At 44.4% G+C, this 16,591-nt stretch overlaps 2 protein-coding genes across 2 annotated transcripts; one reads left to right on the top strand and one right to left on the bottom strand.

Moving 5' to 3' along the window:
* The first annotated feature begins 1,666 nt into the window (after window positions 1-1,666).
* On the top strand, window positions 1,667-8,256 carry LOC119456505 (uncharacterized). Its single transcript, XM_037718334.2, has 3 exons — window positions 1,667-2,130; window positions 3,829-4,372; window positions 7,845-8,256. The coding sequence occupies exons 1-3, from the start codon at window positions 1,882-1,884 to the stop codon at window positions 7,958-7,960; spliced, it is 909 nt and encodes a 302-aa protein (XP_037574262.1). The 5' UTR covers window positions 1,667-1,881; the 3' UTR covers window positions 7,961-8,256.
* Window positions 8,257-13,829: 5,573 nt separating this feature from the next.
* On the bottom strand, window positions 13,830-16,485 carry LOC119456504 (cell cycle checkpoint control protein RAD9A). Its single transcript, XM_037718332.2, has one exon. It carries the CDS (start codon window positions 16,258-16,260, stop codon window positions 15,286-15,288), a length of 975 nt encoding a protein of 324 aa, XP_037574260.1. The 5' UTR covers window positions 16,261-16,485; the 3' UTR covers window positions 13,830-15,285.
* Window positions 16,486-16,591: the final 106 nt, after the last annotated feature.

The raw sequence follows: 16,591 nt of genomic DNA, 5'->3' as shown, positions 1-16,591 counted from the left end.
CTCTCATTAGCAGTGGACCGTTGCCCAAGCTGACCGCACTTGGTCAAGTTGCGGACAGTTTTCTTGCATCATAAATGCATATACACGACGTGTGGGTACACATCGCCGGAAAGAAAAACACGGCGCATCTATTTATGAAAAATTGTTTTCCTTAAACTATCAAACAAGCTTATTTCTAATTGTATACAATAATTCGAGCAATCATTTTAGCGAGCAGGCGGCAGTGCTCATTGAGCGCATAAAATTGCTTTTATTTTCGAATGCACTTTCAAGTTCATACATTTTATTAGGAACAGCATCGAAACAAAAACGATGTAAAATATTGTTGCAGCAGTGAAAAATAGGCAAAAAGGAGCCCAACCGAAGAATACTCGAACAACTGCACAGATTCCAAAAATATTACAAAGCTCCCTGTTAGTGCATGCAGGAAATATTTCTGTTTACAACAATAACAATGTATACAAAAAAAAAAAAACTTTTTTTTTTCACAGAGCACACACTAGATCACTTTAAGAGCAAGCTTAAGAATATGCAGTACGGCGAAATGAAAAAAAAAAAAAAAAAAAAAAAAAAAAGCTCTTTGCCGTGAACGACGTGAACGAAGTCCCTGATTATGTAACGCGGTTCAAAGTGCAATTCGCACACGGCACATGTTTGGTCAAGCTTCTTTTCTTCACAGTGTAAGTTCCTTTCCCACTGTTGTCTCCTTGTGGGACGCTGAAAAGAGACGCCGAACCTTCGGCGAGCCTGCCCGGCACCCTGGTGCAAAACAATAATTGCGCCGGCGACTAGGCAGTTTCTTAGCGCACCGTAGAACGAGCACAAAGGATGTCCGAGGACGTTGCAGAGACAAGTCGACGAACGTTGCACTTTACAAAAACAATCAAAATCAAGTCGATTCGCGTCCTCGTGTGCAGACTGCAGCAAGCAAATGGCAGTGACAGGAGCGCACGCGCTGGCACGGGTCTTCAGGTGGAACTAGCTCCAGCGCCCCTAGCGGCCTCCGGCTCCGGCGACATACGCGGCTTCAGCTGGAAGCGTGCGCCGCATAGGGCAGAGAGCACACTACCCAATATTCTAGCACACTGTAGTTAATAGTCATGCTAGGTGGCGTATGCCACCGCCCGGTTTAAAGGGTTCAGCCTCATTCATCCATCCATCCATGCTGCGTATGGCGCGGCCGCGCGAGCCCTATCTTGAAAGCGATCTGCGATGAATGCAACTTTTCCCAGTCAAAGGACCCCCTTCCAGCCAACCGGAACGCCCATGCATTTCGTCGGACACTTTGAAAATTAATATCTCGGAAATGGTTCTGTCCTGAGAATTCGTTCGAAGTGGGTAGACCTTGTGAACTCAGTGGCTATAATTCGTAGATTGGCTATAATTCGTAGATTGAAAGATGCGCCGTAAAATAATTAATTGAAAAGATAATTAGCATAATTGTGTTAATTATTCAATTAGGCGTTTTGATTTCTCGTAGAAGTAATGGCCGCCTCATCGAGTAATTTAGATCAAGAATTATAATTGTGCTGTCCACCACAGGCAATTTTTAAATTTGGTGCAGCTAAAATGAAACGCGGTGCTCGGCAAACCGTGCGGAAACCGTAGCGGAAACGTCTGCACTTGTCGCTTACGATGGCAGCGCCGTCATTGCATTATTATTGGTATGAAAAATTCTGCGGTATCTAGTAGCAATGAAATTAGCGTTACTGTCGCTGTGTGTTGGGGCAAATATCAAAAATGTTTCCTATATAGCTGCTATAACTCTTTTCTAGGCGCCACAACACTCTTGACGATCATCATCGATTTGATCGTGAAGGCTGTTAGGACTCAACGCGCCGAGTTCAGGACCGCATCGAGTTTCGAAAATTGACGATCGTGATGGCCAAGCGGCCCTTATACTGGGTGCGCTGCTGTGTGCCCGGCTGCAACAAAGGAGCATTGCAGAGGGAGCAAGGACGGCCTCTGTCCGTGTTCCGAGTGCCTCGAGATGCTGCGGCCAGGGAGGTGTGGGAGCGGCGGCTCGAACTGGTACCTGGGTCACTGCGGCCTGACAGCCAGCTGTGCGAGATGCACTTTGAGCCCGGCCAGATCTGTCGCGACTACGTGCACGTCATTGGCGGAAAGGAGGTGAGAGGAGAAAAATTATTACCCGCGTCACACGCCACACTTTCGACCGCGGTCGAAATTCTGAATCGCGATCGACTCCCTTCCGGAGCTTGCGCGAATGAGCCAATCGCGATCGAGAATTTCAATCGCGATTGCCTTCCTTGCACAAGCTGAGGAGCTATTCGTGATCGGTGCTCGATCGCGAACGAAAGTGGCCGTGCGACACTCGCCCACGATTTTGTCATAACGCAATTGTGTCGTCACATTCCAGTACGACTACAAAGTACTACTGCTTTCTTGCTTTCCTTTTTGTACAAACTTCGGGTGTGTATAAAGATGGGTAAACACTTTCACTTTCACTTTAATTTTGTACAATAGCGCTTAAGGAAGCACAGTGGACGAGAGAGAAAGCACCATTATACTTACTCTGGCATTAGGAGTACGTACACAACAGTTCTATCGTGCTTCTGCGCAGCAACGACTGTGGAACAGCGTGCGGTTTTGGAGGCTACCAGGTTTATTGCCACGAGTCAACCTCCAATAAACTTGTCGTGTGTGCAGGTCTTCACTTGAACTGTGCTGCAGTGTACTGGAAAAAAGTGAACACAGTAAAATCATCATTAAAAATGTGGAGCTACACAGATTGCGAGAACTTGCGGTCATGAAATATTTCAGTTAGTTCCCAGTCAAATGGGCACATTTAGAAATGAAAGATCATACACCATTGCTGCAGCTACATTTTGACGGGGGTGAAATACAAAAACGCTTGTGTTTCTGTATATAGGTGCACATTAAAGAATCCCAGAGTAATCAGAATTAATCTGGAATTGCCCATTATGATGTGCCTCATAATCAGATCGTGGTTTTGGCACGTTAGGACCCCCCCAAATTTTATTTTAATTTTTTTGCATACACTATTTCCTCCTCGTAGGCGATATTAGGAACTTAATATGAAAACTGTCGGCGAGATCAACTGCGGCTTGGTATCATAAAAAGGTCAAAAAGGTCAGACGATGTACATATGTCAAGTTGCCATCAAGTGTACAAACACTGTTTCGCTACTTTCACCATGGAGTTGCCTGCGCTAATTACTTTCTTTTTAAAATTCATCAGGTGATTAGTGCACGTGGTGAGGTGGTCGAGGATGTAGTACACATGTTGCTGGATTGCCCCCTTTATGCCCAGCATAGGCAGCAGCTATACTACTGACTTCTGCCTCTGGGCAACCACCTATTGGGCAGTACTTGGATCATGACCAGTTACTGGCCTTGAAAGGACAGCTTTCATTGCCGTGCAAGGATTCTTTATTAGCACGGATGTTTTTATGTAGGGAGTCATGTTCATTGTTCTCAATTTGTTTCCTTGCCTTTTTCGCAAGTATGTGTTAGCGTTTGCAAGTGTCCCATTTATCATTTTTAAGCAAATTTCTTTTCAATAGGTGAAATGAAGTAGGCAGAAGCTTGCTTCTTCCAATCTTTCCAGTTACACTGCAATTAATCCTGCCTTACCTATGTACAACACTAGCAGATTAGCCTACTCATGTAACAATCCAAAGCAAACTAGAGCATGGCTTGTCTTGCCACAAGTAAATGGAAGTAGGTAATGTTGCATTTGTGTCAGTGCCTTGTGAAAACATTTGTGAAGTCACAGGATTTATGTGAAGTTGACATTGATGTAATCTTGCATTGTGTATGGAGTGTGGACATATTATTTACCTAGGTGAGGATCCCACGTGGCAGGGCAGCATTGCTACCTGACACTGTACCACTGGCACCTAGTAAACACTGTGAAGAGTGCCCTGATCCCAAAAGGGTTCAGCTAGGCGATGACCCGAACCCCATGGATGAGGATGTGGACAAGCTTTTAGCCCTTCGCCTGCCCTCCAAATACTGGTCCTGCCTACGCTTCCACAACTTCGAAGGAGCTGTGTTTGTCACATCGTCGTTTAATCCTGCCACAGCTGACTTGGTCACCGAGAAGATGGTGGTTGTGCAGTGGACTGCTGATGAGAAGCAAGAAGCAGTGGTGTGTGAGACGTTGGTACGGGGACGTCGCTTGGGGGACGTGGTTGTGGGTGACCTGTGTGCTATCCAACAGGCACTCTGTGTGGTGGACGCATTGCAGCTCTGTGCAGGCGTGGGTAGCGTCAAGTATGTGCTGGAGCAGTTGGGTGGCCGTCTGACGGCTCACTTGGAGCGCAGTCTAGTGGTACATGGAGACACCTACTTCAGCAATGCCTGTGTGGCCACTGTGGAAGCCGTGGGTATGTGTACACGCTGACATGCCATTTGCCATACAGTCAAACACCTTTATAACGAAGCACTTGGGAATTTTGAAATCCTTCATATACACATCACTTTGTTGTAAAGATGGCACACAGTACTGCTTGTAATAGAGCACGTGAAGGAAAGTCAGCTGAAGTAAAAGTTTTTTAACAAGCTTTCAAGCTAAACTTAGTGAAAAAAGTTACTAATTATCTTGTGCACACTTTGTCCGACGTAATGTGTGACCACAGATGAGCTCATGGCATTGAGGTTTGTGACATGCTAGTTCTGCTTATCAATGTGTTCAGCCTGCTGGCTCCTTTTCTTTTTTTTTTTTTTTTTTGCATCAAGGTTGAGATGGAGGGTGAGGGCTACCACAGCTACTGCAGTCTGGACTCTCCTGCAGAGTGTTTGTTGTGGTACTGACCAGCGCTATGCGCAGGCAGCGCTACTACATGTGTTCATAATGAAGCAACTAAATCAGATCTCGGGGACACCTAAATTTCTTCATCGTACAGGCGAATTCAAGAGTGATCTTCCCTGTTGAGACTTTCACAATGCATATAAAATGTAGGAATTCGGTTGGGAGATACAAAGTCCTTGTTATACAGGCCATTTCATTGTAGAGGCATTTGACTGTATGCATCAGTAGCGCACCCAGGATTTGTGCCGGGGGGGAGCAAGCACTTTGCATAATATGCAATTTCCTTGCTTTAGCCAGAGGAATCCAACAGCAAATAAAAAGCCTAATGATTATAATAATAATGACACCAAGGATGGTGACGATGTTTATTTCTTTAGCATTTCACTCAAAGTAATTTAAAAGTAAATGGATAAATACAAGACAATGATAGAGTTTTTGTTAATCAGGAAAATTGGACCTCAAGCCACCTCCTAAATTGTAATGACAATGTGAACAGAGCAATGTGAACAGAGAACAGAGCATTGAAGGTACACGTTAGACTGGTGGGGCTGGACGCGTGGTGTGTGTGTGGGGGGGGGGGGGGGGGTTTACAACCCCCAAAACCCCTCCTGTCGGTGTGCCACTGGTGTGCATCTAATGTAGTATGTCATCTACCGATGTCATGCGAGCAGGTTTGCATCAGCAGCTGCATATCTGACAACTCTACTGACTCTTAGGAGCAGAATTTTGTTTTAGGGCCTTAAACATCTTACAGAAATATTGAAAAAGGGGTAAATAATAAAAGATTATGCATAACATCTGTAACTTTAACCCCACAACAAAAACATACATCACATTTTCGTATTAACTTACATTTTGCATAAAATCATTAAATTGTTTACGTGAGTCTTGAAAAAGTTGTATGTACAATTCAAAGTGATGCAAAACATACCTTCTGACATATATATATAGCTGACACAGTTTACAGTATTTCAATATCCGTTTTCATTAAGATGTTACTAAGATACAAACTAAGAGCATTCAAATAGCAAAATTTCCGAATGAAATACGAATATTTGAGAAAAAAATTACCTTCAAATATAGAATATTTTCTCATGTCTAAACTAAGTGAAATATAAAGTTTGTGTGGAGCTGGCCTGGTAAAAGAACACAAGGCCTAGTTACATTATTTGACACATTCATGCAGTACCGTTTGGAACTCAACGTCCAGTCAGCTGAGGACATTGTAAATGAAAAAAACTCTTAACCTTGCATTCGGCCGCGCAACGCATGAAACAGCGAAGCTGGGCGATCGTGGCCCAGCATTTAGCGGGCCACGCTAAATGTGTTGCGCGAACTTTTCATCTTATTACTCATGATGATGATCATTTCTTTTCGTGCGTCTCGGACTTGCGACCGTCACTGCGCGTTGTACAGCGCAGCTTGCAACACCGACACTGCGTTCCAAGAGACCCGCACCGTGAATGCGTCTCTCTCTCTCTCGCTCTCATAGGTCGCAAAACCTCTTCACCTCGCAGAGCACGAGCGTACGAACGAGCCAGCTGTGGACGAAGATGACGACGCTCGAACACAATCATATGGTTCGCATAAATGCATGTTCTGCAAGCGTGGCTGGCAAGCGTGGCCTAGTGGTTACGATGCTCTCTTTGGGACTGGGGGTTCGCGGGTTCGAATTCCGCCTCGGCAAGGAAAGTTTATTTTATTTTCTTTCTTAGTAGTTTCTTGATACACACCACAAAATACGGCTGGTTAAACAGCTTCGCTGGTAAAACTGCTTTCAATTACCTGATGCACCACGACAATGACAATAATAAATCAGCTCAGTCTCTTCATGTGCACGCAGATCGCTGTGTTTCTTGAAGGAGGGAAGTATGATACTAGAGCCCCACATGTTGTTTTAAAGGGGTGTAAATATGGTGAGACGGGTTAAATAATAAATTGCTTAACCAAAACTGACACAAATTTGTACACAGGCAGCCTAAAAGTGAGGAATTCTTATAGAATAACTGAAAATCATCGAGCTCTGCCTCGTGTATTCATCCAGTACCTGGTGCACACATTGTTTGAACGCTTTCAGGTGCCGATTAATTCTGTTGATTAAAACATATTTTCGCCACATTTCTTGCATATTCAGATTCATAAAAAGTGTACAGCTGTAGAATAGATTAAAAATTTTCAATTCTTTAAGGAGTTTTATCAAGTTTACGTAACACGGACTCCATGCAAAAACTCGCCACAGGAACATCAAGTATGATAACATGAATTATTTCATGTCCAGCAGGCCTGAAAAACACCTATCCAGCCACTTGAAAATAATGCCTGATATAAAACATTATGAAAAACGAAAGAAGTGAACCTGCTACATACGGGGGGACATACTCACACCGAGCAAGAACACCCAATCACATACCGTCACACTCTCTTTGATAAAACATTTTGCACATCTTATTCAAACTTGCACCACTATTTCAACGAGAAGCGTTTCAAGCTGTATGCAACACATTTTAAATTTCATAACCATCTTGGTGCACACAACTGTGTACACAGCACCTGAAACGGTTAAAGGGGTTTAAATATGGTGAAGCTGGTTAAATAATGCTTAGCTGAAATTGACACAAATTTGTATATAGGCAGCCTAAAAGCAAACAATTCTTATTGAATGACTGGAAATTATCAAGCCCAGCCCTGTGTGTTCGTTCAGTAGCTGGTGCCTGTGTGCAACAACCGCAGCTTTTCTGCAGAACTATTTGGAAGAGTCTTTGCATGGCATTAAACTCTCTCTCTCTCAAGTCTACGGTGGATGCTATCCCATACATTTAGGCAGAAACAAATATTCAACAATTTCAAAGAGGTAATTCTTGAATCAAATAGCAGGACTATTTGATTTGTTCGAATATTTGCAGACCCTTATTAAAAATATTTTCTTTTAATTTCCAATTTTTGTGAATGTGTAAAAATTAGATTATCTTCTATCTATATAATGTTTAGGATGAAAAATCTTTTGCTCTTATTCTCCCTTTAAAAGCGTGTGCCTCTGATGTTTGCAGGTGCATCATGTGGTCCTTGCAAGCTGGCCAGGAAGGCTGTTTTGACGAAGAAGTCAGCGCTGCTCAGGAAGAATTTTCTTGTGTCATATGTGGACAGCTCTAGAGACACTAAGTGACGCAGAGATGAGAGACTGTTGAGGCCATGCCTGCAGCAGCAAAGTCATGGACAAGACCTGCCTCATGGTTGCCTTTGCTTGTCATTCTCTCTGCCACCTGCCCAACTGGAGTGGACTGTGAAGTCATGAACAAGAGTGCACGATTTTTGTGTGCTTTGTAAAAAAGATAAAATTGAGTGCTTTGAGAATGTGCGTATTGTTTCTTATATATCGACAGAATACACACCTAATTATTTTCCTGTATTGGTCTGCTTTGAGGTTCACAGATGTCATTACAGGACATTGAAAAAGGCACTTGCAGAGTTATTTTCATCACTGAATGGAGTATTTATGAACACTAATGATGTGTTTAGCTGGCACTGAAAGAAAACTAGTAGTAAACTGTTTTACCTTCGGCCCTGCCTGCAGTTGCACGCGGGAAACAGAAGTGCTTTTCTTATAATGGGTAACCACTGGACCAATTTGAAGTTTGTCACCTTTAACGGAACAGGTTAAATTCTAGTGACTGCTAGGGGCAAATCTTTTTTCTTTTGGGTTCTCAACTGCTTTACAAAAATTGTTGAAATAGGAAAATTTCGAGCAAATAAAAGATTAAGACACTGGCCAAGTTATACCAATATTTTGTGAATACCACTCCAGAAAGGCTTTGGTGAAGATGTGATTGTACATAAACTATAAACTAGTACATTATATTTGTCCAGTTTAGATCCAACAGATGGGGCTTACAGTACTGCAACATCTATGTCTTGAGCCATCCAGTCTCTTGTAACCAACAGGATCAAGCTCCAATTGTCAAGCAAATGTGAATGCCCTGTGCTTGATCACAACAGAAAAAAGACAGGCATTTGAGAAGCACATCAATGGCATGTCTGCCGCCTGTATCTCGCCCACATGCGCAGCTTTGTTCCTTGCCATCACAGAAGGAGCCAAACGTGTTCCCACCAGGTAACTGCTTAAAGGGAATCAGTTTATATTGGTAAAGTACTCCTGAAGAACTACACTTTCGTTGATGTCGCAGTACTAATAGGCTGATTATTGAAGAGAAAATGACATTCAGAGTTTCATTTCTGAATTTTGCACCAAAACCTCGGGCCAGCATGCAAGTGTGATGTCACGGAGTGCAAGGTATTTTTTTGCATATCTGCTATTAACGTTCAGTAAAAGATCTTGAAATTTCTCAAGCTTAAATCTTGCACTTTCATCCTTTAAAACATGATTTAGTATATCTCACCGATAAAAGTTCAACTAGGTCCGAGCAGATGGTGTCAAAATCCACGTCATGGTGAGTGCAGGAATCTCGAGGCAGTGTTGCCACCTGCCTTTCATTCTTGCATCATTTCTGGCTTAAGCGTCTCCTTGCGGTAAGAGTGGCTTTTTTGGAATTGTGAAAAAATGATTTACTAACAGAGCTCGCATAATATTTCTCTTTGGTGGTTCTTTAAGATTAAGTGATCGATTTTAATGCCACAAAGGCAGCACTGGGCCTATCAGAGACTCTACTAGGTCCCATTGTAAACTTCGGTTATATGCTGGAAGTTGTAGAACGCCATTTAGGGATAATTGTACTAAAATAATTTTTCATATGGTTTATTGTTGGAGAATAAAGAAGAAATTGAATGCCCTATTGCCATACTGCCAGGAGGCGAGTGCAACTGCCAACAGAGACACTCTCTCCCTTTGCCTCTGCTAGCCTCGGCATTCGGCGATTTTTCCCTGCCTTCTATACCAGAGCCGAGGGACCATGTCACGTGATGGAACCTCACCTCCCCTTTTCTATATATATATATATATATATATATTTGCTCTGCAGCATATTTCCAGTGGAGGCATGCATGTACCGCATTGGATGAATAATTGCAGCCACGTATCATGGTGAGTGACGTTGCTAGCAGTGCATTTTAAGTAGAGGTATTTGTGTGTGTGACTCTGGCTGGGAATGAAGCTTTCCTGTGAGGGAAGGTGCACAGCATTTGCTCAAAAATTTAAGCTGTTTTTGCAGCACGCAATGTTGTAATACTTTGCATACACAATCGTCAGCGCGAGGTGTATATTCTGTGCTTGTCTCTTTAATACAGCCAAATCTGGTGAGGGGTCCTTTAAGGGCTCAGAATCAATTTCGACCAGCTTAGGTTTCTTAACATGCACCAAACACTCGATGCATATGCATTCTTGCATTTCACCCCCATTGAAATGTGGCTGCTGCAGCCATGAATCTAACTCATGACCTCATGAGAATGCGACAACTGAGCCACTGCTGTGGGTAAGACTCAATGAAAGCAGGCCTCCCTTAGGGTTGCCAGGTCGTTGCTCATTTTGGCTTCGCCCTTGCACCAGATATAATAGCTCATCGACACAAGCAGTGCGTAAAAGTCGAGGGGGGGAGGGCTCAGCCCCCCCTCGGCAAGTCAACGGTAGCACTGCGGCACCCAATGCGGCACCCAAGCGTTGCAGGTGATTTTATTACCAGTAGTGCCTTGTGCGGGGCAATTTTATATCTCCAATGTTTCAATTAAAGATTTAATCGCGATTAATTGGTTGTGTGGCATGAGCAAAAACAGGGAAGTAGGTATTTCATACATTTCCCCGAGGCAGTGCACATGATGGCGGTCACCACCCTTGTCTGACAAGTAATTTTTGCACAGCATCTGTTTCATGAGTCACCTGAATGTAACGCTACCTGCTTGTGAATTAGTGAAGGTTCACGTTGGTTTCTTTAGTTTACCAGTTAATTTCCATTTCTTTAGTTGTGCATTATGAGTGTTTGCTATGTTATACCAAAGACTCGATAAGGAGGAGGGATGTGCAGTCATAGGAGGGGGGAGGAGGGAGTCAGGTGAGCTGCGTATCAAACTCAATCGGAGCTGCCGCTGCGCGCGGTCCGTTTGAGCATGGCCGCTCGTGCCCTGTCCTGTCCTGTTCTCGCGCGCCTAGTGTAGAAAGTCGCGTAATCTCAAGTCCGGGGACATGTTAAAGCTAGAAGCAGCTTGAAGCGTTTGTTCGTCGCTGCTGCCGCTTTTCTTCATGCCATTGTTCCGACAGCGAGATTCCGTGGTAATCGAGTAAGATGCGTTTGTTTGCCTGTGCGCGCAACACCATCCTTGGCAATTTATTTAGTAAGCGAATGTTTAATGAAATTTATACGGCCTATAAAACTGCTAACCTTACTTTTTATACCTTGAAATAATGTAGGTTTGGGCATGTTGGTGCTCTATTACTGCATCTAGCACACAACAGCAAGACAAGGACAGAGTTTAAAACCGTTTAGGTCGTGCAACGCTCGCGTAATACGGAGGTTGTAGGTTTGGATCCCTCCAGCGGCATGTTACCTTTTCCTCCACATTCATTTCCCCTTCTTTGTTCTATTCTAGATATCAATTTCAACCACGGCAGCTGATTTCATCTACACTTTCCTTGGCCTCATTGTCTCTTGGATTTTTATGGCCGCGATTAACAAGATTCGAGCCCCTCGGTTTCTCTTCCTCTCGTGCATATATATATGTAAAACGCACGAAAGATACCTTTACGACGTTTCGGCAGGTGGTCCTGCCTTCATCAGAGTAATCACTCTTCTGACGAAGGCAGCACCATCATAAGCACGTCTAGGGCAAAGAATAGAAGCACGTAAGAAGAATACCAGGATGTTACTGACCTTCTGCCGGTGCCCAGCCTAAGCGTCAGTAAAATCCTGGTATCATGTGATTCAGCGCTTCACTGATGTGTATATGTGTGTGTGTATATATATATATATATATATTGTTCAAAAAATAGATATCATCACTCTTGATGAAGGCGGGACCCCGGCCGAAACGTCAGTAAAGTCCTGTTATGGTTTTCCTACGTGCTTCTATTTTTTGAACTACTTCTGTGCCGGCTCCTGTGATTCTTTGCTTCACTGATATATATATATATAAACACAGGGTGTCCCAGCTATCACGCAGCATGATTTTAAAAAATGAGGAATGGCCGCTCGAGGCACTTTGCGCGGGCTTCTTTCACGCTCGGAAAAACACATTTGTGTAGCACGTATTGAACAACAGAAAGCTGTATTGGGAGTTTTCCATGTTGTTCTACAATTTTCTCATTGACACTTTGATAATTAGGACAGTACTTCTTGAGTTAGATAATTACAATTACCTAATTAAATCTCAGTAACGAAAAAATTACTGGTGGCTTCACCACTGTACTGGAAACAATGCGCACGTTTGCTTCGCGTAACGCCGTTCCTCATTTTTTAAATCGTGCTGCATCTGGACACCCTGTATATATGAACAAGAAGAGAGAGAACTGAGGGGCCCGATTTTTATTAATCATATCGTAAGAAGTCAAAAAACACAGACAGCAAGGACAACATAGGGGAAATCGCATGTACTTACTAATTGAATTATATAAATTCTTGGAAAGAAATGTGGTTGAAAAAAAACTTGCCGCAGGTGGGGAACGATCCCACGTCTTTGCATACGCATGCGATGCTCTTACCATATATATATATATATATATATATATATATAGTGGGTGGGCGCTGCACTGGTTGCCGCCCTATGAGGGCCCCCCCTCCCCTGAAGGGAGGCTTTATGGGCCCATTAACATTTGCGACTAGGTGAGGTCGCGTGACCAAGTTAGTCGCAAAGCGACCAGTCGCAAGTAGTCGCAAATGGTCGCTTTTCTCGAAATGCGATCGTTTTGGGCCAGTCGCTCACTGCTCGATTTTTCAGTCGCGTGACTGCAGTCACAGAACAGCTCAACCAATCAGATGCGAAATAACAGGACGTCCATATACGCTGACGCTTATTTTACGCGGCGATGACATATAAAGCAGAAGTGAACAGCATATCGCGAGACATTTCGGTTTAGCGACTTGTCCGTCGCATTTGTCTGTGTGAACATCGTTCGTCTTGAGTAGCTTTCTGGTCGCCAGTCGCAATTGGTCACGCGACCTCGCCTAGTCGCAAGTGTGAATGGGCCCTATGTCCTGGACACAAGTGAAAGACGATGGCGGGCATGACACAAACAATCCACTAGCCGAGCCTGTGACCAATTGTCCCTCCTGACAAGGCCCTGCGAATAACCTTTTTGTACCAGAACAGCAGACACCAGAAGTATGCAGCAGCACCGTCACTGAATGAGAGGATTGTACTGCAAATAGAGGCTTGGGAATGTATGGCCCTCACTATATTGCGGAAAAAAGTGGAATCCTCTTAATGGCCTGATACTGCTTTGCCAGGTTCTCCCTTCCTGCTCGCCTAGTGGCTCTTTCCTCATATTGTATCTCTTTCTGATTACTACCCCTTTCTCACTTAGGCCAATAAGCAAGCCATCCTTGAGTGGTTTATTTGTTCATTAAAAACTTACCACACTGGCTTGGGGGGGGTGATAGTGATCTGTTACTGAGCAGCAAGAGGTTGTGGGTTCGATTCCCAGCGACAGTGGCCACATTCCAACGGGGGCAGAAAATAAGAATGCACTCATTTCACCAATCTTTTGGGCACACATTAAAGTACCCCAGTTGTTCAAGCACTATCCAGAGCCCCCCACCTATTGGATTCCTTACAGCCTGCGAGTTGCTTTCAGAAATTAAACCCCAAAGTTTAATTTCTCAATTTCACAGATATTTGAATAAAATAATTGGCGTTGATCCTGTGCTAGAGCTTCCGCTGGTGGCTGCACAACAAATTTTCTGCAGCATCGTTGTGACTGACATGCCTTACATTTTAACATTACTTCCTTTGCAAAAAAACAAATTAATACAGGCTTCCTTTCATCAAGCAGAGAATTCTACTGGGTGAACAGGCACACACTTAGCTAATTAAAAGTGCTTTTTTTGACTAGTCCTAGTTGACTGAACAGAGAAGCCTTCCAGTAATAACACAGCTTCCTATCATGCCACCTTTATTCCTCCCCGGGTAAAAAATATATTGCCCTTGAAAAACAGTGCAATTTCAACTGACAAAGCTTCATTATTCAATTTTAAAATTAACTTAGGAAACATGTTGAAGTTACAGAATTAAAGCTGGACACTTTTCAGTCGGTTTATTTAGCATAAATCAAGACTATACTCCATTTCATGCATTGTGTGCCATGCTGTGGATGCTGCCAAAACATTTTGCATTGCTGCATTTGCCAGCAATTATGTGAAATCGTTGTTTAATTAGGCTCAGTAGTGAACGAATGAAAAAAAAAAGTTCGACGCCAGTAATGGGCTGCTTCAGATCACTTTGCTATACATTGCTTTTTTTTTTTCATAAGTGCAAGCATAGGCTGTTAGTATGCAGCGAAGCATATACAGGCCGAGAGCTGCACCTGTTTTGCGGCATCACATGCAATTTACAGCAGAAGTGACAGTTGGGCGAGTTGATGCGACGCATTCATAGTGAAATATGTAGCGCGCACAATAGACAAGGACGCAGGTGGACGCACAAGCGCTCGTGTGTCCACCTTCAATGTGTCCTTGTCTATTATGCGCGCTACATATTTCACTATGAACATGTAATCTAATAAATTCGGTATGACATTCAGAAGATGCCACACAAAGTTCATGTGAGGCGAATTTTGAATTAGCAATAAAAAAATTAATGAAATATTTCAGGGCAAGGTGTCATACCCTTTTGATTCAGAGCTGCATGCTTAAACCCCTTGACCACGAAATACTAAAAGCGATATATTTTGATAAATGAACTTCATGAGTAGCTTTCACAGCATTGTACGCTACATATGAAATGGAGTGCTCGAGACATCTGTTCTCAAAATGTGTTATGTAGTAACTGAGTTGCATCCAAAGGTTTGCGAGGGAGGCTTGTTGTGAATATTTTAACTGGGGCTAGTCTAAGTGCATATTTGAATGTAAAGCTCCTGGAGCTTATTTAATGAACCTGATCATAAGAACTATGTTTTGCTGATGTCAATACTGATCAGCTAAAGATTGATGTATGCTGGCTGTAGCGATTCTGGCTGTGCTGCTCGCTTGAAGTCAGTGCAGCATTCCCATCATTCTTGCTTACCACACAAGCAGCACTACAGCGAAATTAGCAACATTGCTTCTGCAATATATATCTCTACACACAGAACTTATAACGCAGCTAGTATCTCGCTCCTTCAGGCGCTTACACTATGTCGTACGAACTTCATACGTTAATAGACAGTGCATTTATCTTGCTCCACACTGCAGGCACATAGTACAATGGGAACGTCCCCTTCTCAGAGATATGGAACAAATATTTTACTCCCACCAACTCGTGGTGTACGTGGGAGCAGCAAGTTTTCGGTACATTCAAATCAAGAGTAGCACCAGAGAGAACACCCCCTGCTGCCACTCGCAGACGGAGCAGGCTTTAGCCTTCTTCTTCCTCGTCACTTTCTTCAGCCAACACCTGCTCGTCGCGCGGCAACTGCGACGTGAACTCATCCAGCGGCGGCCGTGTCAACCCCAGCAGGAACGCCCGGTGACGTTTGCTGGTGTCCGTGCCTTGTCGCGGTGGTCTACGCTCGTGCAACGGCGGCGCAGCGCTACTTGCCAAAGGCCGGCCACCGCCGGCCAGTGTAGCAGCAACGTAAATCGCCTCGAGACCCGGCACACCGTCCAGACGTCCCACCAAAGGCATGCCCGGCTCGTCGAGTTGCAGCCGTACCGTTAGGCCTTCGTAATATCCTAGCGCCGCACGCAGACCACGTAGGCATACTGTCAGTTCGGTAACGTCACCGCTACACTGCAAGTCGTCTAGTTCAGCAGCTTGGACGCTGACGCTAGTGCGAACAGAACGCTGCGTGTCGGCTCCCTCCAAATGCGTGAAGACGTCGAGCCGATCAGGTGATAGCCTCAGCGTCACTTCAGGCACGTTGATGGGAAAGTTGCCCAGCACGTCGGACAGCAGCTTGGCTTGGCCGCACACGCTTCTCGCATACGAGTCGGCGCGGAACGAGAACTGCAGTTCCTCGTACTCAACCAGCGGCAGCCAGAAGCGCTTGGTAAGACCGCGCCGATAGCGCAGAGCTATCAATGCCTGATCGCCCGTCAACTCGACTACGCATTCTTCTACTGTCCGGTCGAGCGACTGCACGGACCGGAAGGCCAGTAGGCTTGAGCGCGCGCTCAGTTTGCCCCGGTAGCCCTCGCTCCTAAATTCGCTGGTGCCGAAGAAACTCTGTTCAAAGCTGAAGCACATATACGAGCTCCGAGAGGCGCTGAACGCTTTCAATGACAGCGTCCTGTCGTCGGCGATCACATACACTTCGTCGCCGATCTTGGTCAACGTCTGCACGGCGCGGCCGAACAACTTCACATTTGGTCCCGGAATGGTGTACTTCATGGCGTGAAAACTCTACGGTGGTGCTGTCCTGCCTTTGTTGTTGCTTGACCCGATCGTCGTGTGTTTATCCCGTGTCATAATAACTAGTTGAAACTAATTAAACTTCCCGAAAGCCATCCTAAGCGCGGCCAGGCGCTGGCGCAAGTAGGCGCAAGGCATGCAGTTTCGAGTTCCCGCGCTATGATCGACTTCGGCTTGAGTTGGATGGTGTTCTCATCGCAACTTGAAAGAAACTTATTATATTTACAGAAAAGACGTGCTACACGCCATAAAATGGCCCTTCAAGAGTGATGCGGCTTAAAAGAATAATAAGTGAACGCGTCTTTAGTAA

This window comes from Dermacentor silvarum, chromosome 6, assembly GCF_013339745.2.
Source record: "Dermacentor silvarum isolate Dsil-2018 chromosome 6, BIME_Dsil_1.4, whole genome shotgun sequence".
Taxonomy (NCBI): domain Eukaryota; kingdom Metazoa; phylum Arthropoda; class Arachnida; order Ixodida; family Ixodidae; genus Dermacentor; species Dermacentor silvarum.
This window is presented reverse-complemented; position numbering and strand designations above follow the sequence as displayed.